The 27,356-nt window shown below is 41.7% G+C and overlaps 1 protein-coding gene across 2 annotated transcripts; it reads right to left on the bottom strand.

Annotated features, from left to right (window-relative positions):
* Positions 1–4,428: 4,428 nt before the first annotated feature.
* On the bottom strand, positions 4,429–27,053 carry LOC306856297 (uncharacterized protein). Of its 2 annotated transcripts, XM_079395476.1 has the most exons (7): positions 26,956–27,041; positions 25,973–26,156; positions 15,113–15,175; positions 14,375–14,950; positions 10,074–10,136; positions 9,336–9,911; positions 4,429–6,865 (listed from the first exon to the last, which is right to left on the bottom strand). In XM_079395476.1, the coding sequence occupies exons 3-7, from the start codon at positions 15,123–15,125 to the stop codon at positions 5,043–5,045; spliced, it is 3,051 nt and encodes a 1,016-aa protein (XP_079251602.1). In that variant the 5' UTR covers positions 15,126–15,175; positions 25,973–26,156; positions 26,956–27,041; the 3' UTR covers positions 4,429–5,042. The 2 variants fall into 2 exon arrangements, with proteins under 2 accessions (XP_079251602.1, XP_079251601.1); XM_079395475.1 differs by lacking the exon at positions 25,973–26,156 and having other exon boundaries at positions 26,956–27,053.
* Positions 27,054–27,356: the final 303 nt, after the last annotated feature.

Below are 27,356 nucleotides of genomic sequence, written 5' to 3'. Positions count from 1 at the left end.
GTGTATGGGACTGTCACGTGATGAACGAACGACTCAAACCCGAGACTCGATATAGACGAACTAATCAATTCTCTTTCCGGCTCAGGCTGCATTGGTTAAGCGTATGGGACTGTCACGTGATGAACGAACGACTCAAACCCGAGACTCGATATAGACGAACTAATCAATTCTCTTTCCGGCTCAGGCTGCATTGGTTAAGCGTATGGGGCTGTCACGTGATGAACGAACGACTCAAACCCGAGACTCGATATAGAAGAACTAATCAATTCTCTTTCCGGCTCAGGCTGCATTGGTTAAGCGTATGGGGCTGTCACGTGATGAACGAACGACTCAAACCCGAGACTCGATATAGAAGAACTAATCAATTCTCTTTCCGGCTCAGGCTGCATTGGTTAAGCGTATGGGGCTGTCACGTGATGAACGAACGACTCAAACCCGAGACTCGATATAGAAGAACTAATCAATTCTCTTTCCGGCTCAGGCTGCATTGGTTAAGCGTATGGGGCTGTCACGTGATGAACGAACGACTCAAACCCGAGACTCGATATAGAAGAACTAATCAATTCTCTTTCCGGCTCAGGCTGCATTGGTTAAGCGTATGGGGCTGTCACGTGATGAACGAACGACTCAAACCCGAGACTCGATATAGAAGAACTAATCAATTCTCTTTCCGGCTCAGGCTGCATTGGTTAAGCGTATGGGGCTGTCACGTGATGAACGAACGACTCAAACCCGAGACTCGATATAGACGAACTAATCAATTCTCTTTCCGGCTCAGGCTGCATTGGTTAAGCGTATGGGACTGTCACGTGATGAACGAACGACTCAAACCCGAGACTCGACATAGAAGAACTAATCAATTCTCTTTCCGGCTCAGGCTGCATTGGTTAAGCGTATGGGGCTGTCACGTGATGAACGAACGACTCAAACCCGAGACTCGATATAGAAGAACTAATCAATTCTCTTTCCGGCTCAGGCTGCATTGGTTAAGCGTATGGGGCTGTCACGTGATAAACGAACGACTCAAACCCGAGACTCGATATAGACGAACTAATCAATTCTCTTTCCGGCTCAGGCTGCATTGGTTAAGCGTATGGGACTGTCACGTGATGAACGAACGACTCAAACCCGAGACTCGATATACAAGAACTAATCAATTCTCTTTCCGGCTCAGGCTGCATTGGTTAAGCGTATGGGGCTGTCACGTGATGAACGAACGACTCAAACCCGAGACTCGATATAGACGAACTAATCAATTCTCTTTCCGGCTCAGGCTGCATTGGTTAAGCGTATGGGACTGTCACGTGATGAACGAACGACTCAAACCCGAGACTCGATATAGACGAACTAATCAATTCTCTTTCCGGCTCAGGCTGCATTGGTTAAGCGTATGGGGCTGTCACGTGATGAACGAACGACTCAAACCCGAGACTCGATATAGAAGAACTAATCAATTCTCTTTCCGGCTCAGGCTGCATTGGTTAAGCGTATGGGGCTGTCACGTGATGAACGAACGACTCAAACCCGAGACTCGATATAGAAGAACTAATCAATTCTCTTTCCGGCTCAGGCTGCATTGGTTAAGCGTATGGGGCTGTCACGTGATGAACGAACGACTCAAACCCGAGACTCGATATAGAAGAACTAATCAATTCTCTTTCCGGCTCAGGCTGCATTGGTTAAGCGTATGGGGCTGTCACGTGATGAACGAACGACTCAAACCCGAGACTCGATATAGAAGAACTAATCAATTCTCTTTCCGGCTCAGGCTGCATTGGTTAAGCGTATGGGGCTGTCACGTGATGAACGAACGACTCAAACCCGAGACTCGATATAGACGAACTAATCAATTCTCTTTCCGGCTCAGGCTGCATTGGTTAAGCGTATGGGACTGTCACGTGATGAACGAACGACTCAAACCCGAGACTCGACATAGAAGAACTAATCAATTCTCTTTCCGGCTCAGGCTGCATTGGTTAAGCGTATGGGGCTGTCACGTGATGAACGAACGACTCAAACCCGAGACTCGATATAGAAGAACTAATCAATTCTCTTTCCGGCTCAGGCTGCATTGGTTAAGCGTATGGGGCTGTCACGTGATAAACGAACGACTCAAACCCGAGACTCGATATAGACGAACTAATCAATTCTCTTTCCGGCTCAGGCTGCATTGGTTAAGCGTATGGGACTGTCACGTGATGAACGAACGACTCAAACCCGAGACTCGATCAAGAACTAATCAATTCTCTTTCCGGCTCAGGCTGCATTGGTTAAGCGTATGGGGCTGTCACGTGATGAACGAACGACTCAAACCCGAGACTCGATATAGAAGAACTAATCAATTCTCTTTCCGGCTCAGGCTGCATTGGTTAAGCGTATGGGACTGTCACGTGATGAATGAACGACTCAAACCCGAGACTCGATATAGAAGAACTAATCAATTCTCTTTCCGGCTCAGGCTGCATTGGTTAAGCGTATGGGGCTGTCACGTGATGAACGAACGACTCAAACCCGAGACTCGACATAGAAGAACTAATCAATTCTCTTTCCGGCTCAGGCTGCATTGGTTAAGCGTATGGGGCTGTCACGTGATGAACGAACGACTCAAACCCGAGACTCGATATAGAAGAACTAATCAATTCTCTTTCCGGCTCAGGCTGCATTGGTTAAGCGTATGGGGCTGTCACGTGATAAACGAACGACTCAAACCCGAGACTCGATATAGACGAACTAATCAATTCTCTTTCCGGCTCAGGCTGCATTGGTTAAGCGTATGGGACTGTCACGTGATGAACGAACGACTCAAACCCGAGACTCGATCAAGAACTAATCAATTCTCTTTCCGGCTCAGGCTGCATTGGTTAAGCGTATGGGGCTGTCACGTGATGAACGAACGACTCAAACCCGAGACTCGATATAGAAGAACTAATCAATTCTCTTTCCGGCTCAGGCTGCATTGGTTAAGCGTATGGGACTGTCACGTGATGAATGAACGACTCAAACCCGAGACTCGATATAGAAGAACTAATCAATTCTCTTTCCGGCTCAGGCTGCATTGGTTAAGCGTATGGGGCTGTCACGTGATGAACGCACGACTCAAACCCGAGACTCGATATAGAAGAACTAATCAATTCTCTTTCCGGCTCAGACTGCATTGGTTAAGCGTATGGGACTGTCACGTGATGAACGAACGACTCAAACCCGAGAATGCTGTGCAATGCGCATGCGCGGCTGAACGAATCACTCCCCGAGACGACTCGTTCTTCTCGAGTCACATTAAAGATTCGTTCAAAATGAACGAATCGTTCAAGAACGACCCATCACTAGCGCCTTATAATCACACGATCCCTGCGTCCCAGTGTGCATACTATTCACCCTATCTGCCCTAAATAGTATTGAAAATTACTAAAATCATACAGAATTTAGCATGGATATTGTGCACATTAGGGCGCAGGCAATGATTACCTTCTGCGCTGCGATGATGGCCTCACATCTCCCACACAAGCACCTATGAATTAAAAACCTGTTTATCTGCCCCCCTCTCTCTCCTGCGGTGATGAGAAACCGCTATATCACATAACGTTAGTGTCGGATATTAACGAGCGTGATCAACGCTTATTAGTTTCTGTTCCTGGTAAGTATCAGTACTCATAGATGACCAATACTAGCTTTGCTATTGCCTGATTACATATCGTTAGCTAACGTGTGTATATCTGTAAGCTAACACTGGTCTCTCACCAAGACTGCCCTGTTCTCCTCTCACATCAACTCAATCTGTCTTCTCTGACCGTTGTTCTGTCTAATCCTGGCCTGTCCTGCTCTCTTGGCCGCATAGCAGGCTCATAATTGTATGGCTGTGGTGTCAATAAACATTCAATATTTCCTCAGCGTCCAAACTGTCATTGCGATCCATTGTTTTCCTATGGTTAAAATGGACCGTTTCCCTCTTGTTACGTCACTTCTGGTTTGGCGTTCTCAGATGTGGAAGTAAAATTCACAATAATTACTCCAGAAGCCTCAATAGCATATTTTAAAGAAAACCTGGTTTCTACATTATTTTTCTATACAATGACTCACTGGGGTCTCTAACCTGCAATATGCACTTTAAGTGATTCAATGCTTTAACGTAATTAATACTCTCATTTTTGTGATTATTTAAATGTGATACACTGATTATGTTTGTACTTCCCTATAGTGAATGAATAAATAAAAATAGAATGTAAAAAAAAAAACATTTTTCTTTTATTGTTTAAACTTTATTAAATGAATTTGATAGTTATTACATTGGACTAGAGTTTTCTAATTGTCCATGTTCTTAACTTTAATATTTTAATTAGAAAATCATTATCAGGCTTCTAATAGATATTTGAAAGAATTGTTTACATAACCCACAAAAAAAAAAATATTTTTCAAATATTAAATATTTAGGTTTTAGCTTTAAAAATGTAAAAAAACTACAAACAAGGCACCAGGATCAGGAAAAGAACAGCACAATATAAGAATCCAGAGGACATTTATGTATTATTCATTGACAGTACACAGAGTTTAGATTTAGTAACATTACAGTGAAAGTAAAATTACATCATCCCAAAACAGCATTCTGATACATTCTGAGCATTTGTGACATTTTCAGTATGGATTTAACAAACTGTTAGGTAAAATAATAGAGGTGGGTATTGTACATCATATGTAGATTAAAGATGAAGACCATTTTTAAACTGATGTATTGAATATAATAAAAATGCATACAGAACATTTGAACAAAAAGCTCAAATTCTCTCAAATTTTACTGAATGTGTTAAGCAGGGCAGGTTAGGAGTGGGAGGCTGGTGGTGCGAGTGTAAGTCACACCGGTCACGAGGCCCATGGTGGAGCTCTGGAAGGATAAAAGGAGGAGTGACGACAGTGAAGGATGTGAGAGGACCAGGCCAGCGAGTTTTGTTTGTGTAGCAGTCGTCTGTCGGGCGTTCTACTTTACTTTCATTTGGTGTTGATTGTTGATGTCATTATTACAGTTTAGTTTATCATTCGCTGGTTCCTGCCTACTTTTTCCAAAATCTTTGATGCGTTGCATTGAACCAACCTTTTGCATCACTCGAAGTTTTATTTTTTACTGTACGTTTGTATTCATTGCAAAGCTGTGGAAGCACTTCTCCTGTGGAAACCTTACTGATGAGGTCTGCTTTCTTCCTGACTTCCAGTAAAGACTGAATGCGATCTTTAAATCCTGGTTTGGCCTCTTGTTTTTCAGACTCGATCATCAGATCAATGTAGTCAGGGACAGACAGAGGATTGGGCTTGAGGGCAATTCCCTGCAGCCGCTTCAAGGACATTTGAGATTTTTTAATTAGTTCAGCCACATTATCCTGGACAACATCAAGCTCATTGTCAAGCTCTTCAAAGATCTTTTCTTTTGACATGACCTGTCCATGTGCATCCCTGTATCGCTTTTTTAAATCCTGATAGGTTTCCTTTCTTTTTTCTAAGACATAATCCCATTTGTATTTCTGATTGAAGTGCACATTCCAGACACACTTTCCAGGGCAGACCTCACACTCTCCGTCTTTCATGGCAGAGCACTTATATTTTTTCCTGTCGTTTGAAATTCTACATTTGTCATGACATGTGAAGTGACAAGTTTGGCAGTTGGTTAAAAAGGAGTTAGATGTGTTTTTGATCTTTTTTGGGACAGTTACTTCAAGCTCGTATTCAAAATCCTTGTTTGCATCCATTTCTGCCTTGTGCTGCTCCAGAGCAGAATATGTCTTCCTGATTTCATTCAGTTTTGTCAGACCTGCATTAATCTGGGGCTGGAGACGTTCCACAAGCACTTCTAGCTGTTTTCGCTCTTTTAAGACCTCCTGTGTCAGAGACAAGCTCTTAGTTTGCATCATGTTAAGGGATGTGAAGAACTTTGTCATGCTAGAAAATCCCAGATTCCAGAACATTTTATCAAAGTTTTCACAATCAGACTCCTTAGCTCCTCCAGATTTATTATTGGTAGCAAACATGGCAGAGTTGTTGAACTTGAAGTGAAGTGGATCTCCGGACTCACTGGTAGAACAGGGAACCTGAGAGGCTTTGATGGCCTCGAGAACAGGAGGCGATTTCCCATCTGCAAAGGTGACCAGCACAAGGATGTTTTGAGCAATATCCTTCCCAAATATGGAAAGAATGGTGTCGAAGATATATTTCTGTGTGTGTGTCAGACGAGCAAGTGAAGCCTGTACTACGAAACACACAGCATCAATGCAGTCGATCCCTCCACGGGCAGAGAAGAACTCATGAATCTGTGCTGTGATCTTCTGGTCATGTGAAATTCCTCTGGTGTCACCGAAGCCTGGTGTGTCCACTATGGTCAGAGAGGATGGAACCCGGAAGCCATCCATGTGATTAATTTGATATGCTGTGATCTTTGCCGTCTGACTTTCAGCCTGGGATTTCTGCTTCCCTTCATCTATCAGCACAAACCGGAAGTCGTCTTCCCATTCCACTCCCAGAATGTAGTTGATCATGCTGTTAATTAGAGTGGTTTTTCCTGCACCTGTGGCTCCGATCATCATAATGGTCTTGTTCTCTTTTGCAATGGTTTTCCCAAATGTGCTTCTTCTGCAGAATCCATCACTGCTCTGCCATGTTTCATCCAGATGGAGCTTAAAAATTGGTAGGTTTTCATTGCTTCCATCTTCTATTTTTCTGCTCTGCTTGTCCTTTATAATTTGTGCAACACTTAAGCCGTTTGCATTGCTGAGATCAGGTCCCATGTTTTCACTGCTTGTGGTTTCTCTTGAAATTTTAAGTTTGTCAGTAACAGCAGACTGGCAGTGTCTAATTGCTTTTTCCTGAGCTGTTTCCACCTGTGCCGCTGAAAGGAAAAGAAAATAATAGTTTGAACATCCAGATTTCAATATAGTATGATTAGTATTCACACTGTGTAACGCTGTACTGTACCTAGACCAAATTTAATGTCTTGTGTGCACATCCTTATCTTTAAACATATCATGATATTTTAAAAGTGCTATAAAGTCTGAATATTCAGTTGTTTTTCTGAAAGACTTCCGGAAATGATGAAATAATCATGCCAGAGGTTTTCAATATATAGATCTAAATATTAAACGTTACCCAAAAGCCAAATTCAAGGGAAAATAAACAGCAACACCATAGGAATAGAGACTATGTTAAACAGGGGTGTCCAAACTATGTTTAAAGGGGGTGAGATGTGTTTCTGTGGACGGGGAGACCAGACTTCTCATTCATTTATAGTAGCAGCTTTCACATAGTTCAGTTCTTTCATGTAACAGTGTTACATGTCATCAAGGCTGAGAAAAGACCACAACGCTGCAGACAACCGGTAAATGCTGTTATCAGTGTTTTCCATGTTCATAAAGTAAATATGTTTACATGGCTTTTTAAAAACGTTGGGCGTTTGGCCAATCAATATACATTCCCATCACTGGTAGGTCCTACTATGCTCGATTACTCCCTACTGTGAAGCTAATTTAGTTCCTTTATATATTGTGACGAGTCGGCTGCCTCCCCCCTTTCTATCATCACCACCCCGTCCCGTATTCGCCGCCCTTCACCAGGCTCCCGACGGGACTGGGTGTGCGAGAGAGGAGGGGCGCTGAATAGCTACGGCTGGCGGCGTGTGATGAGGCGCACCTGATGTTAATGGAGCCTCATCACCGCCGCTGTTTAAACGCCGAGCGCGCCTCTCCTCGGGAGACCGGTCTCTTCCCCCGTGCATGCACGCTGGTGTCCTCGTGGGTCCAGGAAGGGAGCGTTGAGGGATCTCCTGCCGCCGCCAGAGACGCGAGCCGCCGGACCCGCAGTCCAGATGACGCCGCACTCGTGATACGGCCGATGGGCCAGGAGGCCGGGCCGTAGAGTCCCCCAGAAGTGCCGCGGCCAGCTGAGGACGAAGCCGCGAGCGGAAGCCGCCGCCCCTCGCGCCCCGGACCAGGAGGGGAGCGCGTGCGGCCACCGGACTCCGCCCCTTCCCTGGACCCTTCCCTTCTGAACACTGCCCTCCTTCACTAGCCCCGCAGCACGACGAGGACACCAGATCCCTGTTTATTTTGGACACTTTTCCCCCTTTTGACACTTTATTTTAATATTTTGTTTAATAAAAACCTCTCCGAGGCTTGACGCCACGCCCACTGTGTCTGTCGTTTGCTCCTCCCACCACAATATGAAAGAACTTTCTTCTGCTCACCAAGGCTGCATTTATTGTTCATCATTTAGGATACATTTCCCTGTCAAAGACACAATGTTCCAGCTCTCTATGTCTATATTCTGGGGCCAGGAAATGTTGATGAAAATGATGCTTGAAGCTAATGCTTGTGGTGGCTGGAAACTTATTTTAAAAATACAATGACAGGGAACAAGCTGCAGGCCATTTGAAATTCATTACATACTTCGTACTCCCCTGACATAAAACCTTCAGATTTCAGAATATTAAGTAGTACTTAAGGGCCTGACATTGTACTGGATTACTCAAATTATGACATGATCTAGTATTGTTAGATTCTTCGAAGCTCATCCTGGAGTTGCTGCCAGACCAGCAGGTCCCGAAGCTCAAACCTGCTCAGGATCAGCCTTGTTTCATGTAAACAGGATTAGATTGCATCTTTTTAAGCTGAGCTTGTCCCAGCCACTGCTTGCAAGTAGGGCTGTCCGGAGCCGATCTGAAGGAATGGCGCCGATTCATTTTTTTTTTTTAAACTGATCGATATTGGCACTCTTGAGCCCGATCCACTGGTGATTCTTTAGCTGTCCTGCCGTGTCGATAAATAGGTGGCATATAGGTATGCACTTTCAGCAGTCCACCGCCAATAAAAGGAAAAGACGACGCTCAAATGTGCGTGTGGCAGGAGAACAACGCGTTCAAGATTCTGTGTTTAGAGTATTTGATGTCCACTTTGTGCAAGGAATCGCTCTGCAGTAATACATTTACTATTTAGCCTAGTTGCGTCATTTTGGATCGATAGACTGGCATTCGTGAACTTCAAGCTCATCTCAACTTTTTACCCTTTATGTTACTGGTGTGAATCTTGAGACATAACAAAGACACTTATATTTTAAGCTCAGTCAGTGTGAGTTTCTATCAGTTAAAACAGCTCAGACTTACATTTTAGTCTTGGACAAGGCAGGCGAATATGTATTTAAAATATGCAACAAGCACTAGGAAAAATACTTTTTAAACTAGTTAGTATAGACGTTTACATGGCATGCATACCAATATGCTGCTAACTTGATTCAACATGTGACTGCAGCATAAAATGTTTATTTACAAATAAATATATGATATTTACTGAAATATTTTGTGCATTCACCTCTTTCTGTGGCGTCTGTAGTGAAATCTTCACATTTGTTAGAATTCAAGTAACATCCATCATTCTCCTGAACAATTTCCTTTACTGTGGCTATAAGGTCAGCTGGAGTGCTGCTTCCCTCCATCCTGCGGTGTCTGTTTGAACACTTTTTAATGATTTCCTTCATGACATCACTGACTTCAGTCGGCTCAGTGCGTTCTGGCTCCTGTGTCGTGAGCACCAGGGTGTGCTGAAACACACTGTCAGAGAAACAGCTGAGCAGGATCTCGATGCACACTTTCTCTTCTCTTGAACACTCGTCGGGTTTGAGGACCAGAATGATCACGTGAGGTCCTGGAGCAGACAGAGACAAACACTCCTTCACTGCCTGTGTGATGTGACGTAGTGAGAGATCAGGGTTGAGCAGGAGAGGAGTGTTGATGACAGTCACATGTTTTCCTCGGACTCTGTCACTGTACGGCACTGCATCATCTGAAGGAGATTCGCTGTCAAACGCTGCTCTTCCTAAGATGAAGTTTCCCACTCGGCTGTTCTCTGACACACTCTTACCCAGAAGAACAATCCTCAGATCACTCACTGAAACACACAACACACATGATGTTACAGTATGCCGCAATGTAATGGGTGCCTGTAAAATAATCAGCACCCTGAAGTGACCCTTTAGATGGATCAAATATCCTGTATCTATCTGTACGATATCTGTAAATATCTCTGCGTATCTATAAAGACTAGACTCACTCTCAGGAGGTACGCTGGTTTTGCTGTCTCCTCTCCTGGCAGGAGGAATATGGGCAACAGATGCTGAAAAAACATTAAAAAATATAAATTAAAGCTTTATTTACAAACTAATTCAAATTATAAATTACTGAACACAACATTATTGAACATAACAGAACTGTAATTTGTATTATTAGTAAATATTTGATTTTGGTCATTCTGTTTTTTTATTCTAAAGATTAATCATATCAAATCAGCTTTATTTTTTCAGCCACTTTATTAGGTACACCTGTTGAACTGCTCGTTAATGCAAATATCTAATCAGCCAATCACATGAAGCATCTCAGAGCATTTAGGCATGCAGATGTGGTCAAGATGTTTTGCTGAAGTTCAAACTGAGCATCAGAATGTGGAAGAAAGCTGATATAAGTTTTTTCTGTCATAACCCCATTTGTACTGAATTTCTTGCACAATCATCTCTAGGATTTATAGAGAATGATCCAAAAAAGAGAAAATATCAAGTAAGGAGCAGTTATGTGAGTGAAAATGCCTTGTTGAAATCAGAGGAAAATCTTGAGCTCAGAGAAGCAGACTGCTTCAGCTATAGAAAGGCAGTTTTGATCATGTGGTGGCACGTTTCGCCACACTTCTAACAACATTGAAACGTATGCAGACACAATCTGCAGGTTCATTAGTAAGTGCACAACAGATGTTGTCCTGGGTCAAAACGATCAAAATCTACCCCAATCAGAAGCCATGGTTGAACAATAAGGTTTGTGCTGCTCTGAATGCCTGTAGAGCTGCGTTCAACTCTGGCAACGTGGCAGAGTACAAGGCAAGCTGCTATTCCATCAGGGAGACCATACAAATGGCTAAACGCGAATACAAGAAGAAAGCAGAACAGCAATTTAACTCCTACACTCAGGATATGTGGGAAGGATTAAACAAAACAACTCCCTTTAGAGGACATACTAACACTCCCCACACCGCTGTCTCTCTCACGGTTGAAAACAACTTTCATGCCTCCCATAGTGAGAAAATACTTTGAGAAACTGGTAAAGGACATTACAGATGAAGATAAGATAAAATTATTAGTCCCCCTATGAAATTTCAATTCTTTTTTCAAATATGAATGTTTAACTTTTTTCAAAGTGATGTTTAACAGAGCAAGAAAATTTTAACAGTATTTCTTAGTAAAATTTTCCTTTGGAGAAAGCCTTAACAGTTTTTTTTTATTATAATTTTATTCCAAAGTGAAATAGCTACGGTCAATATTATTAGCCCCCTTAAAAAAGATCTGTATGATTCGCTATGGAACAAACTTGCCCAATTCCCTAACCCTTTAACAAAATAACACAATTGCATTAGAGTACTCTCTGACAAAGCACAGAATAATTCATGACAGAGCACTCTTATCAAAAAAGGTTGAAACAGCGGTACATTTTGGATAAAGAATACAGTTCCACCTTTAATTCTTCAACCATCTCAGGACAAGAGTGGTATTTTCACATACCTGTTTAATCTGAACCTGTACTTGCAGAAGGTCCCTGGACATCTTGTCTGGTCCCTCTTCTCAAGAAGAGATACCCTACTGACCACAACGGTTATAGACCTGTAGCGCTTCACATATTATGAAGACCTTTGAGAGACCGGTCCTCTCTTACATCAAGGCTAGCCTGTTAACTTAAATGGATCCTTTACAGTTTGCAAATCAGCCTTATATTGGTGTAGATCAGTGGTTTTCAAACTTGTTCCTGGGGACACACAGCTCTGCACATTTTGCATGTCTCCATAATTTACACACCTGATTCAGATCATCAGCTCATTAGGAAACAGCTCCATGAACTGAAATGAGTGTGTCAGATAAGGGAGACATGCAAAATGTGCAGAGCAGTGGGTCCCGAGGAACAGGATTGAAAACCACTGGTGTAGATGATGCTCTCATTTTCATGCTACAGAGGACCTATGCACATCTGGACACTCCTGATGTATCTGTGAGGTTCAAATTCTTTGACTTCTCAAGCGCCTTCAATACAGGTCAACCTCAACTGTTGTGCGAAAAGATGAGGAGAATGCAGCTGGATTAATGACTGGTCCTATGGTGTATGGACTATCTATCCTGCAAACTACAGTATGTGCATCTACAGAATAGTGTATCTAATACTATTCTGAGTAGCATGGAAGTGCCACAAGGAACTGTTTTGGCCCCTTTTTTGTTTACCATCTACACTGCAGACTTCCAGTATAATACCGATAGCTGTTTCCTCCAGAAATTCTCTGATGATTCAGTAATTGTCGGCTTATTTAAGGGAGATGAGGAGGAGGAGTACAGGAGAATGATTAAGGATTTTGTGGACTGGAGTAACCACAACCATCTTCAGCTTAACATCTTAAAAACCAAGAAGACGGTTGTAGATTTTAGGAGGAAGAGGACACGATCAATTTTGATCACCATCCGGGGCATCGAGGTGGATTGTCTCAAGCCAAAAATACCTTGGTGTGCAGCTTGACAACATGCTAGACTGGTAGAGCCATATGGAGATTGTGTACAGGAAGGGTCAAAGCCGACTTTATTTCTTAAGGAGGCCGAGGTCATTTAACATCAGCCCTCACCTATTGTGCAGCGTCTATTAGACAGTGGTGGCTAGTGCTCTGTTCTTTGGTGTGGTGTGCTGGGGAGAGGGTGCCCGCAAGGGTGATAGAAACAGAGTCAAACTTGTCAAGAAGGCTGGCTTTGTTGACGGTATAGAATTTGACAAGGTCCAGCAGGTGGCAGAGCGGAGCATACTCTCTAAGCTGAGATCAATAATGAACAATCCCTCACATTCACTCCACGCTCTGGGGTGATCAATAGCAGCACCTTCAGTCACAGACTGATTGCACCAAAATGCAAGTCTGAGCAGAACAGAAAGTCCTTTCTATCAGTGGCTATCAGATTGTTTAATGTGTTGTGATGATAATATGAATTACCTGTACTATATATGAAGAGTTCAGATGCAAAAGCCTCTAAATGCCATCTGACATTTTCTTCTAAAATTAGCATTTTTATCAGGCCCCTATATTTGTGTTCAGTTATTTGACTTTAGAGTGCCATTAGAGTAAAATTACTGAACCTAAACATAGCAGTATGATAAAAATGCTTATTTTAGATGAAAATTTCAGATGGCACGTAGAGGCTTTTGCATCTGAACTCTTCATATAGTAACGACCTAGTACTGTCTAGTTTTGTACTTATATTATTATTTGCACTTTATTCTCTCACTTTTATATTGTAGATTTGTAGAGCTGAAAATGACTTGTTAGTTATGTGTGGTGCTGTTTTGTGTGTTGAATAGGGTTGGGTATAATTTGAATTTGATCAATTCCGATTGTGATTCTTATCAATTCCCAGTTTTGATTCCAATGTGGCTTAAAAAAACATTTAGTTCTAAAAAGTCAAACATCTAGATATCAAACATATTAATTCCGTGTCTCTTTTTGCAAAACATTTAATTGCTACTGATTACCATGAACAAAAATCAGCCGGGTATTTCTGAATGGAATAATTCAATGACTCGCTCAGGTTTTACTTGTCATTATTGGATGAATCAGTGTTTTTGAAGGAATCTCTTGAATGAATGATTCCGAGACAAATACACTTATCAGCCCCTTTTTGCCACCTAAAAAAAAGATGCGCGCACAGGAATTGAAATTAAAGTTTTACAACAAGTATCCAATTCCTGACCTCAAGGATCTGATTCTGGAATTGGAATTGATTGTCGATTCCCAAACCTATGCAATGCAATGTTCTAGCAGGTCACGTGTTCAAGAGTCCGTGTTTAGAGTATTTGATGTCCACTTTGGTGTAAGGAATCACTCTGCAGTAGTATATTTACTATTTAGCCTAATTTTATCTGCCGTCAGACGATCTGAAACATGTTTGTCATAGCGCGTTGTTAAGGGTTGCGTCATGCTTTGGACTGATAGACTGGCATTCGTGAACTTCAAGCTTTCTAACCTTATCTCAACTTTTTACCCTTTATGTTACTGGTGTGAATCTTGAGACATAACAAAGACACTTATATTTTAAGCTCAGTCAGTGTGAGTTTCTATCAGTTAAAACAGCTCAGACTTACATTTTAGTCTGGGACAAGCTTTGTCTGTGAAACTAGGGGATTATGTATTTAAAATATACACAAGCACTACTTTAGTAATTTAAATATAGATGTTTTCATGGCATGCATACCAATATGCTGCTAACTTGATTCAACATGTGACTGCAGCATAAAATGTTTATTTACAAATAAATATATGATATTTACTGAAATATTTTGTGCATTCACCTCTTTCTGTGGCGTCTGTAGTGAAATCTTCACATTTGTTAGAATTCAAGTAACATCCATCATTCTCCTGAACAATTTCCTTTACTGTGGCTATAAGGTCAGCTGGAGTGCTGCTTCCCTCCATCCTGCGGTGTCTGTTTGAACACTTTTTAATGATTTCCTTCATGACATCACTGACTTCAGTCGGCTCAGTGCGTTCTGGCTCCTGTGTCGTGAGCACCAGGGTGTGCTGAAACACACTGTCAGAGAAACAGCTGAGCAGGATCTCGATGCACACTTTCTCTTCTCTTGAACACTCGTCGGGTTTGAGGACCAGAATGATCACGTGAGGTCCTGGAGCAGACAGAGACAAACACTCCTTCACTGCCTGTGTGATGTGACGTAGTGAGAGATCAGGGTTGAGCAGGAGAGGAGTGTTGATGACAGTCACATGTTTTCCTCGGACTCTGTCACTGTACGGCACTGCATCATCTGAAGGAGATTCGCTGTCAAACGCTGCTCTTCCTAAGATGAAGTTTCCCACTCGGCTGTTCTCTGACACACTCTTACCCAGAAGAACAATCCTCAGATCACTCACTGAAACACACAACACACATGATGTTACAGTATGCCGCAATGTAATGGGTGCCTGTAAAATAATCAGCACCCTGAAGTGACCCTTTAGATGGATCAAATATCCTGTATCTATCTGTACGATATCTGTAAATATCTCTGCGTATCTATAAAGACTAGACTCACTCTCAAAAGGCATTCTGGTTTTGCTGTCTCCTCTCCTGGCAGGAGGAATATGGGCAACAGATGCTGAAAAAAAATTAAATGTTAATCACATTTGATTCCTATGTACAGCACATTAATCCCACACCTTGCATACTTTTACAAAAAACAAATACAAGAAAACGAAAACAAATAACAAATCTTTATTTATAAACTAATTAAATTGATAAATTACTGAACACAACATTATTGAACATAAAAACAAAACTGTAACGTGTATTATTAGTAAATATTTGATTTTGGTCATTCTCTGTTTGTTTGTTCTGAAGATATCAAATCAGCTTTATTTTTTCGGCCACTTTTTTTTTTTTTTATTAGGTACACCTGTTGAACTGCGCGTTGATGCAAATATCTAATCAGCCAATCACATGAAGCATCTCAGAGCATTTAGGCATGCAGATGTGGTCAAGATGTTTTGCTGAAGTTCAAACTGAGCATCAGAATGTGGAAGAAAGCTGATATAAGTTGCTTTGAATGTGGTATGGTGGTTGGTGCCAGACGGGCTGGTCAGAGTATTTCAGAATCTGTTGATCTGCTGGAAATTTCTTGCACAATCTCTAGGGTTTATAGAGAATGAACCAAAAAAAAGAAAATATGAAGTAAGCAGCAGTTCTGTGAGTGAAAATGCCTGGAGATCGGAGGAGAATGGCCAGACTGCAGTCTACCCCAATCAGAAGCCATGGATGTTTGTGCTGCTCTGAATATCCGTACAGCTGTGTTCAACTCTGGCAACGTGGTCGAGTACAAGGCAAGCTGTTATTAAAAGTGCATAAGCGGATAAGATGGCGCCGTGCATGGCTTCCTCGGTTTGGAGCTCCTTGGTACTTTTACTATTTTTTTTTTTTTTGTCCTGTTATAAATCACTTTTTTTCCAATCAGCTTTACTAGGGATTAACTCCTAGACCTCAGAAATAGCACACCAAATAACTTCTTGCCAACATCTGAGCATTCAGACCTTTTACTGGACATTCTAGTCGGAGGAGCTACAATTCTATACAAGTGCTCCAAGCAACACAAACGAGAGAACTGCGCTGGTGCACTTGTGAAATTAAAACAGAGCAGTTTTAGGACTCCACTGCAGAGCATTCATCTGGTGAATCTTCGCTCCCTAGCAAATAAAACAGATGAACTACTACTTATCAGCCACACAAACAAGGACTTTGCTTCACAGAAACCTGGTTGCATGGAACCATCCCGGATAGCGTGCTTCATCGAATGGGCTTCCAGCTGTTCAGAGTGGATCATGTCACTGAGTCGTCTGTGGTCATGAAGTCATTTGAGAGACTGGTGTTGGTCTACTTGAAGGACATCACTGGACCCTTGCTGGACCCCCTGCAGTTTGCTTACCGAGCAAACAGGCAAACAGCTGTGGATGATGCAGTCGACATGGGGCAGCATTACATCCTCCAACATCTGGACAAAGCAGGGACTTATCTGAGGATCCTGTTTGTGGACTTCAGCTCCGCTTTCAACACCATCATCCCAGATACCCTTCTGACTAAACTGACCAAGCTCTCTGTGCCCACCTGCATCTGTCAGTGGATCACCAGCTTTCTGACAGACAAGCAGCAGCTAGTAAAGCTGGGGAAACTCACATCCAGGACTAATCACCATCAACACTGGAGCTCCTCAGGGCTGTGTTCTCTCCCCACTGCTCTTCTCCCTCTACACCAATGAATGCACATCTAAAGACCCCTCTGTCAAGCTCCTGAAGTTTGCAGACAACACTACACACACTGGCCTCATCCAGGATGGAGACGAGTCTGCTTACAGACAAGAGGTTGAGCAGCTGGCTGTCTGGAGCAGTCACAACAACCTGGAGCTCAACACCCTCAAAACTGTGGAAATGATAGTGGACTTCAGGAGGACCCGCCAGACATGGGATCAAAGAAGTCGGGTGCTCCAGGACCGCTGGACTTGGGACCACAGGAGTTGGGTCCTCCAGGACCACCGGAGGAGTCTTTGCTGCCCTCATCCTTCTTGCCCTCCGTTTCTCCGTGGGAATCGGAAGGCCAGGGCTGGTGGGAAAATTCCTGCGGAAGGTTTCTGGTTGGCCTGGTGTAGCCCACTGACTTCACCAAAAAGTCCAGGAGTCCAAGTCCCTCCATCTCCCAATGGGACAGAGGATCATCCAGGCACGCATTAAAGAAATCTTTACCCTGGTTTCACAGACAAGGCTTAAACCTAGTTCCAGACTAAAATGTAAGTCAGAGCTGAAAGCAACTTGCACTGACTGATCTTAAAATATATCAGTGCCTTTGTTTTATCTCAAGATGGACACCAGTAATTTTTTTTTTCTAAGGCACTTTTATAAAAAATACTTAAATGTCTTAATTGATCTATGGCCTAATCCTGGTTTAGTCTAAGCCCTGTCTGTGAAACCAGGCCTTTGAGCGCCCCGTCATTGTATTCCAGCCCCACCGCAAGGCTCCAAAAGATTTGGGCAAAACCTCCGACCTCCATCCCCTGATGCCTCAATGCCATCAAAGTCCGGCATCGAGCCATTCGCTCCTTCCTTGTGGCAGGAGGGGTAATCCGAAGATCCATAGTCCAAATAAAGGAAGGGAAAAAAAACTGCTGGATCTAGAAGTGGCCGCAGTATTCTGTCACAGAATACCAGGGAAACAAAATTAGATCCAAGTGCAGTTTAATAGTGGTTCAAAATAAGAATTCAAAAACAAAGCAACAGGCAAAAGGTAATCCAAAACACAGGGTAACAGAAAACACAACATAACGGGTACAATACTGCAGCAACGAAAGGCTAACAGTGTTGCCAACTGCTTTCAAATGAAAGTAGCTAAAACTGGTAGCTAAATATCACTAACACTGAAGATTAAGCCTGCGTCCCAATGTGCATACTCTCCATCCTAAATTCTATGTGATAGTAACATTTTATTTTCTTATTTTTCAAGTTCTCCTTAGCTCCATGTAAGTTTTGGGAGTTCATTTTTAGTCCATCTCCTGTCCTGAAAACTCTGTCTTGCAGAGACTGACTAAATATGAGCTCCTAAAAACTTACTGCCAGATTCTGGAAGATAAATTCTTCAAACAGTGGTACAATGGATGCGATGCTGGTCCTTCAAGAGTCACTCTCAACTTATGTCTATAAAGGCAATAAAAAATTTGTCTCCATGTATTTCACAACACTTCAGCATGTTATTCTTATTAAGTGAGGGTCATTGTTCAGGATTTTTTGCCCAAGCAAAGTCTCTGAGAACCTGACACCTTGTAATTCTGAAGACTCCAGGAAGGTTGCAGTTCTGGAAAATGGTGGCGTTGGAGACTAAATGGTTTCTGATGGGTTCACACCTAATTCTTCATATTAATTCTCAATTATTTAGCAGTTAACACGCGTCTTTTCTTCTCCACCTGTTTTTGTCTAACCCTGCTGACCCAGTGAGCATTTCGCTGACCAATGCGAAATTTCAAATTTAATTCAAGCACTTTCAAGGACCTATGTTTGTTCTGAAGTGCATTCCAGGCCTTGAATCCATATGTAATGTTCAAATGTTCTGTGTTCTTTTTGGCAAACTGATGACGCTGAATTTTTATGCACTGACATCATAATTTACAAGTTCGTTTGCTTGTTTTTTTTTTTGTAGCTTAGAGTTGATAACTCTTTAACTTGGGTAAAATCCAGCGCTTGTCCCTGTCACTTTTTACCCAGCTGTCCAATCAATGGAGGAGGGGCAGGACAAATACTACACTGATCAATCATCCTACTTGTACAACAACTGAACAACAATAGAGAAGTTAATATTGCTGGTTACTACATTTTTATATTCAGTAATAATCTTCAAAATGAGATACTAGTAATATGTTGTCGCCGTGGATATTCCTAATCATAGCATTAAAAGCGTCTCAGCTGAAAAAACGCTGTGCCATCAAAGCGTTCTCAAGAGCCACCAGCTGGTCGTTTTAAGAAGAGCGCCTGACATTTTTCCAGCTGGATAAAAACACTTTGGTGGACAAATTTTAATTGAATACTTATTGTTAGGCATATGGCCTATTAGTCTTTTTTGCATTTATGCAATATACTGGAGCCAAACCTGAGAAAGTAGACCAGAATATTCCACTGCGTTCCTGGACACGAAATTTGTGTAGCTGTAATTCATAGGCGATTATGCTAATTGGGAATGAGCGTGCACGAGCGCCCTATTTCCAAATAATTGGAATTCATTAACATACACGTTTAACTATCAAATCTGATATTTACAAAACATTTGTGAATCCAGAGGAGAGTTTTCAGCGAATTACTCCTATATGAATTTACTTACTTAGAATTTACTCCTATATTTACGAATGTTTCATGAATGAGGCCCAATGAGTGCTAAAGTTGTTTTCACAGATGTGCAACCTGTTCATATGTTAACATCTTACAAAATGTGTTTTAGGGTTTCAAGACACTTTAAAGGTAATATGTTCTCTGCAAAAACATAATATCGTGTTTAAGATATAACAAAATCAACTTGTTTTTTACTAAAGTGTTATAAAATCACATTTAAACTTATAATTCAGAATTCTTATTAATATTCAGAACAAAATCACCACTCATGTAATACTGCTCTCCCTCCTCTCCACAATATATTAGTAGTAGCTTATCAGTGGTGACTGTCAAGTTGATGTACATACGGCAGAAATGTACGGTAAAAATCTGTTAATGACGTAATCAAACAGACGATGAACACTATTAACAGCAAAAATTATATGTTTATATGTTGCAATCAAAATTATGGCAAAATTTGGTAGATCTGTATGTTGTTTCAGGGTTGACATATGATATAAATATGAGACAAACTCATACAGAGGCTTTTTTTGCACCAATATCTTGAATTTTAGGGCATAACTGCATTTATGGAGTTGTTGCCCTGCATCATATTTATCAACAGTCAACTGTATGAAATATAAGATGACACAGGTCTGGGCGCGGGGCCAGTGCATTAACCGAGTTAAAATATTTTCATTGCATTATTTTTCAGTACTAATTAATTTAGTTAACACATTAAACTGCACAATAATGGGGGAAAAATTAATTTGCGATTTTTCTGATTAAAATTGCGATTTGCGATTTTAAAATGAAATTTTTTTAAGCAAATTAACAAAACAAATTACTGTAATTAGATCAAATTAATGATAAGAAATTAACAATAATTAATCTATAGAAAACTAGGCTACTGTTTTACAAACAAATGAAGGGTTACTTTTGATAGGTGGGTATGTAATTTCAAAAACGCTTCAGAAAACTGAGATCGGGCCCAGTAGCAAAACAAACTTGTAGCCAATCAGCAGTAAGGGGCATGTCTACTCATGATCCGGACTCTGGAGGAGAGAGCGGACATTAGCTGTGCCGAGCGATGACAGAAAGATAGAGATGGCGGATAAAAAAAACAAAAAAGGAAAACATCTGTGGAACAAAAGAGGGCTTACACCGGACGCAGCACAGAGCCAGCTAAAATCTGTCTACACTGGACAGATGTCATAATCTGCCCTTGATTATGTTAGTCAGTTCACCTGGGTCTAGTTAATTTAGTCATTAGTCTGTTTACTTAAGTTCCAGTCTCGTCGATGTGTTATGCTTGATACTGAACTTATTTTTAGTATTTTCATAATACAGTAAATTTATAATTGAGCGCTAATCGACATAGCCTTTATTACAGTATACAATATATTGTAGTGCCTCATTTTGTGATAAGAAGCCACACCAGGGGGCTGTTTCATAAAAGTGGGTATTAAAGTCCAAAACCTGACTTGAAATAACCTAAAAAATCAATCGGGAATAAAGTGGCTTCATAAATGACAGTTTCAGCTCACACAGTCTCACTAATTTGATCCAGGTTCAATGAGTCAGGAATATTTGATGTGCATGCTTATTCTTAGGCAGCCCTTAATGTCGATCACTGATCAAATCGATCCACCATGACAAACAGCGAATATTTGTGCTGTTTAATGCATTTGAGACGTTGTGTTTTCCTCAGTGTATAACTGACACGTCACAGGCATATATTTCATCTGTAAATGTTAGAAAGTTATACAAATATATCCATTTTGCTGTCAGGAGCGGGCAAGGCTTACGGGAGCGAACGAGCGCTGCAGCGTGCATGCCCACTACACAGACAGAGCAGAATAGAATAAAAGCGCAAGAATTCAGAATAAAATAAACATTCTGCTAAAATATTTGTTGGTGGACATTAAATGTGACATGTAGAATTTTAATCCTACACACACTGCAAAGAAAAGCTTTTCTTACTTAGATTTGTTTTGTCTTGTTTTCAGCCAATATTTATAAAAATGTGAGATAATGCCTGTTCATGATTTAAATTACAACTCAATAGAAAATATTCCCATTAAAATCACAGTTAAATATTTGGCCATTTATATTACAAAAATCTACTGGAAAAATAGCACTTGAATTTTTCATCCAAGATTTGTGAAGTCTTAAAACATTCTTAATTCCTGGCTAGCCTACAATCACAGACCTGCCAACCTTGAAAAAAGAGTACCACCAGCAGCGGATACTTATATATATATATATATATATATATATATATATATATATATATATATATATATAAATAAAACAACAACATGTAAAATGCTTTTTAAACAAATAAAATGCTGTAGAAAAACACGGATTATCATATGTCGACTTCAAATTTCTTATGAGAGAAATATTACTTTTATGGATTGGCCATTATTTAGTGCAATAAATACATGTAATGTGTGTTTCATTCATACTGGCAGCCAGAGGGCGCCCTCGCGCATAAAATCGTCTCAGGTTACATAAGTAACCATGGTTCCCTAGGGGTCGCTATGGGGAACGCCGTCAGCGTGACCCGTGTCTGAAGCATACATACAAAAACACCACATGTTGGCCAGTGACAGCCTATGACGTCACTACCGGTGCGACCACAGTATAAAGGGGCGCCGGGAAAATACGTCATTCACTTCTTCGTCTGAAGCTTGCATCCGAGGCATAGCACCAAATCTAGAGGATGCAGTGTCTCGTTCCCTACTCTCAGGGAACCATGGTTACTTATGTAACCTGAGACGTTCCCTTTCGAGGGAACTTCGAACTGTGTCCTCTACGGGTCGCTATGGGGAACGGAATACCCACGCTACCATGCTGAGGGGAGTGAAAGCCAAGCACAAAAGGCGAGCACTAAGTACCAACTCTACCCGGCTAAGGGAGTTGCCCCTGGGACGGTACGACGGCTGTCAGTGACATTATCCCCTTCGGCCAAAGGCCTGAGCTGCATACGCCAGAACTTACCTGTTAGGGGCCGGGCTTCCTGGACCCAGGGAAGAGCTCAAAGGCTTGGAATCGGAAGAAGAGATTCCTTTAAGGGGATACAACCAAGCGCCTAGGATAGTAACTAAATCTTGGCCTGTCACCCAGGGGCTACTGCTTGCTCTGCAAGAGCTCGCTGAAGGAACTGTGTCAACAGATCCTTGGTAGCAACATCCTGTTCAAGTAGCATCACTGGGGATACATAGGTAGAGTGGGGTCCAAGGTGAAACCGGAGCCTGACCGACTCAAAGAATGGGCACGAAGTCACAGTGCGTAACCTATACCGTACAGGATTTTAGAAAGACCGCAAAACACTTAGTGTGTGATCTTACCACAACGGGGCTTTCAGAAAGTGCACAGAGACTAGAGTGCACACTTAGCATAACATGGATTTGTAAACACCGTCTTTTCAGATGCTCGGGAGGGAGCAGCATGCTCATAGGTGACCCTCTATGCTGAGGGGAGCAAAGCTATCTCTACCAACAAGGAGAGCAACTTAACAGGGAGCCAGAGAGAGGCCTAAAAACCTGAAATTGCTGTCTTGCAGAGCTGAAATTCTTTTCAGATGCTCAGGAGGGAGCAGCAGGCTCATAGGTGACCCTCTAAGGGGAGGAGAGCAATGCCAGCTCGACCAACAAGGAGAGCTCGGAAGGGAGCAGCATGCTCATAGGCGACCCTCTATAGTGAGGGGAGCAATGCTAGCTCTACCATGACAGACTCTGGAGAGCGGAGAACTTAACTCTCAACATGAGAGGTAACTCAAGACTCTCAGAAGTTCCTGAAAACTCCAGAGAAGCTGCCACAATAGTGTTTACTTACATCCTAGTACAGGGGCTCAGGGAGATTGCTACTTAAAAACCCCCGGAAGGGGAGCAGTCCCTGAGCTAGCACATAGATATCCTCAGATAGCCATGCACCTTTCTCAAAGGAGGCGTCCCTATGCCAGAACTGATGTAAAAGACCTGCAGGTCCAGGCATTGCAGTGCTGGAGACCTGATGACCAAGGAGGCTAACCACAGAAACCTACAACTGGGCCACATGATCCAGGGGTATGAGGACGGAAATGGGGCTCTCATCCTGAGTCGAAGGCAAGAGGTGAAAACACAAAACGACAGGTCCCAGAATACTGCAAAGAATGGCTACACAATACCAGTGACTACTAACTGTACCGTACTCACACATCCATGGTTCCTGCGCATGAGATCAGTCCCGGAGGGGAAGTCCGAAGAGTCTGGTCCGGACCATCAGTAAGGTAGTTTCTATGAAACATAGAACTTAACCAAAACATCATAAGTCCAGCATAGAGACTGTAATGTTTTTAAACACAGGTTCCTAGGTTCCCACCTAACCTCGGTCAGGTGGAATTAACGGTGGTTGCAGGGGAATTAGAGAGGGGAAGATGAGGGCAGATGACAGGCCCCCCACGGCAAGGGGGTAGATGTTCAAGTGTTAGTCTGGTCCGGACGAGAACATTGAGAACACCTTGTCTGGATCACCTCCCTCAGGTCTTGCCTACCTCTCTTTGACCCGCGCCTCCCTCTAGCCCTACCCGCAGGCGGGGGAGGGGCACGAGTCGCAACACTAGCCTTCTATGCCCATCTCTGATCCCCAGATGGGCCAGAACCCCTGCGTTGTTAGGGCTTATACCTGGACCTTCTTAGAATAAAGGTTTTGAAGGCCGCTGAGTGTACCCTCGCCTCCCTAAACTTCTTGACCACCGTCTCGATGGAGGTACCGAAAAGCTCGGAAGGCGAGACTGGAGCATCGAGAAGAATATATCTGCCAGATTGACCCACAGATGTCTCTCCGTTACCACCATGGCCGCCATAGACCTGCCCATAGCCTGCCCTGCTTAGTGGCACGGAGAGCCAAATCCATGGTGCGGCGCAGCTCAGCTACTTCGCCAGGCGACAGGCCCTGACCCTTATCCAGGTCTTTCAGCAGATCAGCCTGGTATGCCTGAAGCACCGCCATCGTGTGCAACGAAGCGACAGCCTGACCTGCTGCTGCGTACGCCCTGCCATTTAAGCGAGATGTTTCCTGAAGGGGCCTAGATGGCAAGGAGGGTGCCTTGAGAGAGGATGTCTCGCCCTCAGATAGATAGCAGGCTAGTGTCTCTTTCACAGGGGGCATCCTCTCATAGCCGTTTTCAAGCATCCCCTCAATGTTAGCATAACTGGTATGCTGAAACCTATGAATGCGAGAGGAAAATGGCTTCTTCCATTCCCTCTCAACCTCCATATGGCTGTCCCTCCTTCCTCGAAAGGAGAGACAGACGAGAGCGGAGCTTTCTCATAGAAAAAAAGCTCACAGTGCATGCAGATTGCCCCCTCGAGGACATCGCGTGCGTGCTCCTCGCCCAAACAACAGACGCAAAGATTGTGTGTGTCATCAGGTGTCAAATAACGAGGACACGGATGCACACATTTCTTAAACGCCTTGCTAGTGCTCACCATAGTAGTAGTAGAAAATCGTTCTTACCAGTGGAAAGCATGCTTCAAACAAAACAGTCACTGAAGACGAAGAAGAGGATGATGTGTTTTCCCGTCGCCCCTTTATACTGTGGTCGCACTGGTAGTTACGTCATAGGCTGTCGCTGGCCAACACGTGGTGTTTTTGGTGGTGTTCCCCATAGCGACCCCTAGAGGACGGAGTTTGAAGTTCCCTCGAAAGGGATCCACATATACATCACACAAGCAAAAGAAAGCTCCAGGAAATCCCAAATATGGACAAAAGCATCCAGTTATGAAATATTAATCCAATAAACACTCCACTGTGACAATGTATAGTTTGTCTGTGTTCTTAAAACCACCTCGGGTTTTTTCATTATGATTAAGTATATTTATAATCCATTGCTAATCGACATAGCCTTTATTACAGCATAGAATATATATTTCTGCCTCATTCTGTGATAAGAAGCCACATAAGATCACAAAAGTATTTCTTTTATTATTTCTTAAGTATTATTTCTAACATCTGACCGATGTTGTTTGCTATGTTATAATGTTTTTTTTTTGTTGGACAAAAGCTTCTCATCACAAGTCATTACAAGGGAAGATGTTTCACGTGTTGCTTTGTCAAATGCTCATTATAAGCGGGAAGAGCACGTACACTCACTGACACATACAAACAGAGCCTGTTTGGAGAGAAATTAAACGCACAGAAATGATTTAAATGCAAAATCGGTAAAAAAAAATGCTCTGATTGGTCGAACTCTTCTTTTTCTGTTGATACCAGCTACTGATACTTTGAGGTCAAAATGCGTACCCGCCACGCAAAATGCGTACAGGCTGGCAGGTCTGCAATTATATCATACCTATCATTATATGGAAGACTTCTCTTAATAGGCTGAGGGGCTTTCTCATTTTGTATATCCATCTCTATCTTTATTTGTTGAGAACAAAGTTGCTAAAAAATGTATACTATTTTCTTACATTTCATTGGGAACAATAAAGCTCATAAATTAAAAAAAGGAAAGGATACAATTAACATTATTTTGAAACCATGTGGGGAAAAATAATGATATCCTGACATACCTACGATGTATTTCCTGATTCCTCCAAAATAGTTTAACAAGGTGGTAAAGGCAATTTCACCTGGATTAATTCACTTTATTAAATGTCACTCTATATTTAATGCAAGGCTTGCTGTCCTCTTGGCAGGCGTCGTTCTGGAGGTCCTTGGTTGATGATTTAGACTGGAAAAGAACCTGGCTTGTACCTGGAAAATATTGTATTTCCAATAAGGCAAAGGAAACACACTTTAAAATTTTACATAAAATATATCCTGTCAATTCTAATATGTCTAAATATTTGGACATTGACAGCTCGTGTTCTTTTTGCAAACAAGCAGATTTTAGATTTGACATTAGCCTTATATTACAGACGTATTTGAAGAAAATCCATGCATTTAGGTGCTTTGATTGCATATGATTGTTTGAATCTTATTGTAGCGTCTCTGTAATGTTGTGCACAATCTGTTAAGAGGTTTTTCATTTTGTTTGTTTTCTTTAGTTATTTTTTGTAATCATTTTAATTCATTATAAATGTGTATGCATTTGTGTTTGTTAATTATATTTAATTTATAACTATTGGATTTGTGTGTGATCTATTGCAATGTGACTGTTTAAGCATTAATGAAAAATAAGATAAAAATATAAAAAGAATAAATAAGGAAATGTCCCTAAACATGGAAAAAATCACATTTATGAATCGCAAATCGAGGCTAAAGAAAACAGCATTTAAACTCCGATTCCTCGACGCGAACATTGAGATAATCTAATTATAGGCTACCACGTGCAGATTCTTATTTTGAAGAAATTTGTATAGACCTAATAATTACATTGTGACAAACGTCAGCCATTCATGCCTGACTCATTGAGGAAACGCCTGTAAACTCCACATTGACTTTGAGCGTAATATTCAAAATGAAATGTATAATATCATATAATATCATATAATATCGAGACACATACATCACAACATCATGGAAGTTATGAGAAAGACATTGCTGGACTTACCAGTAATTGTAATGGAAACTGTTTTGTTCCACGGTGTGTTCTGAAATGGCGTCGTAGCCTATATAATCTTTACTGAAACTTTCAGTTTCGATTTCTTCTTCTCTTTCGGGGTGGGCGGATCGATACTAATTTCGATTGTATTGATAAGTTGGTATCGGATCGTTACTAGCTTAATGAGATCGATACTTTAGGTTAAGTTTACTTAACTCAAGACACTTTTCAAATTATTTTACATTTAAAATGTTTAATTTAGTTTTAAATATTTCACTTGACAACACTGATTCTTGAGACATGGGACAAAACACGTCCAGCAATTGTAACTGCTATTAGGTTTAAACATTAAAATATTTTCAAATATAAATGTTATGAGGAATTAATAATAGAATGTTTAACACAATTAT

Source organism: Barbus barbus (assembly GCF_936440315.1).
Source record: "Barbus barbus genome assembly, chromosome: 3".
NCBI classification, from domain to species: Eukaryota; Metazoa; Chordata; class Actinopteri; order Cypriniformes; family Cyprinidae; genus Barbus; species Barbus barbus.
The sequence above is the reverse complement of the archived record's forward strand: the minus strand, read 5'-3'. Positions and strand labels throughout refer to the sequence as shown.

Coding starts and splice junctions, on each gene's coding strand:
- LOC306856297 (XM_079395475.1), bottom strand. Junction 9,912..10,073: donor AACCAGCGTACCTCCTGAGA/GTGAGTCTAGTC, acceptor TGTGTGTTTCAG/TGAGTGATCTGAGGATTGTT. Junction 6,866..9,335: donor TACAGACGCCACAGAAAGAG/GTGAATGCACAA, acceptor TTTTCCTTTCAG/CGGCACAGGTGGAAACAGCT.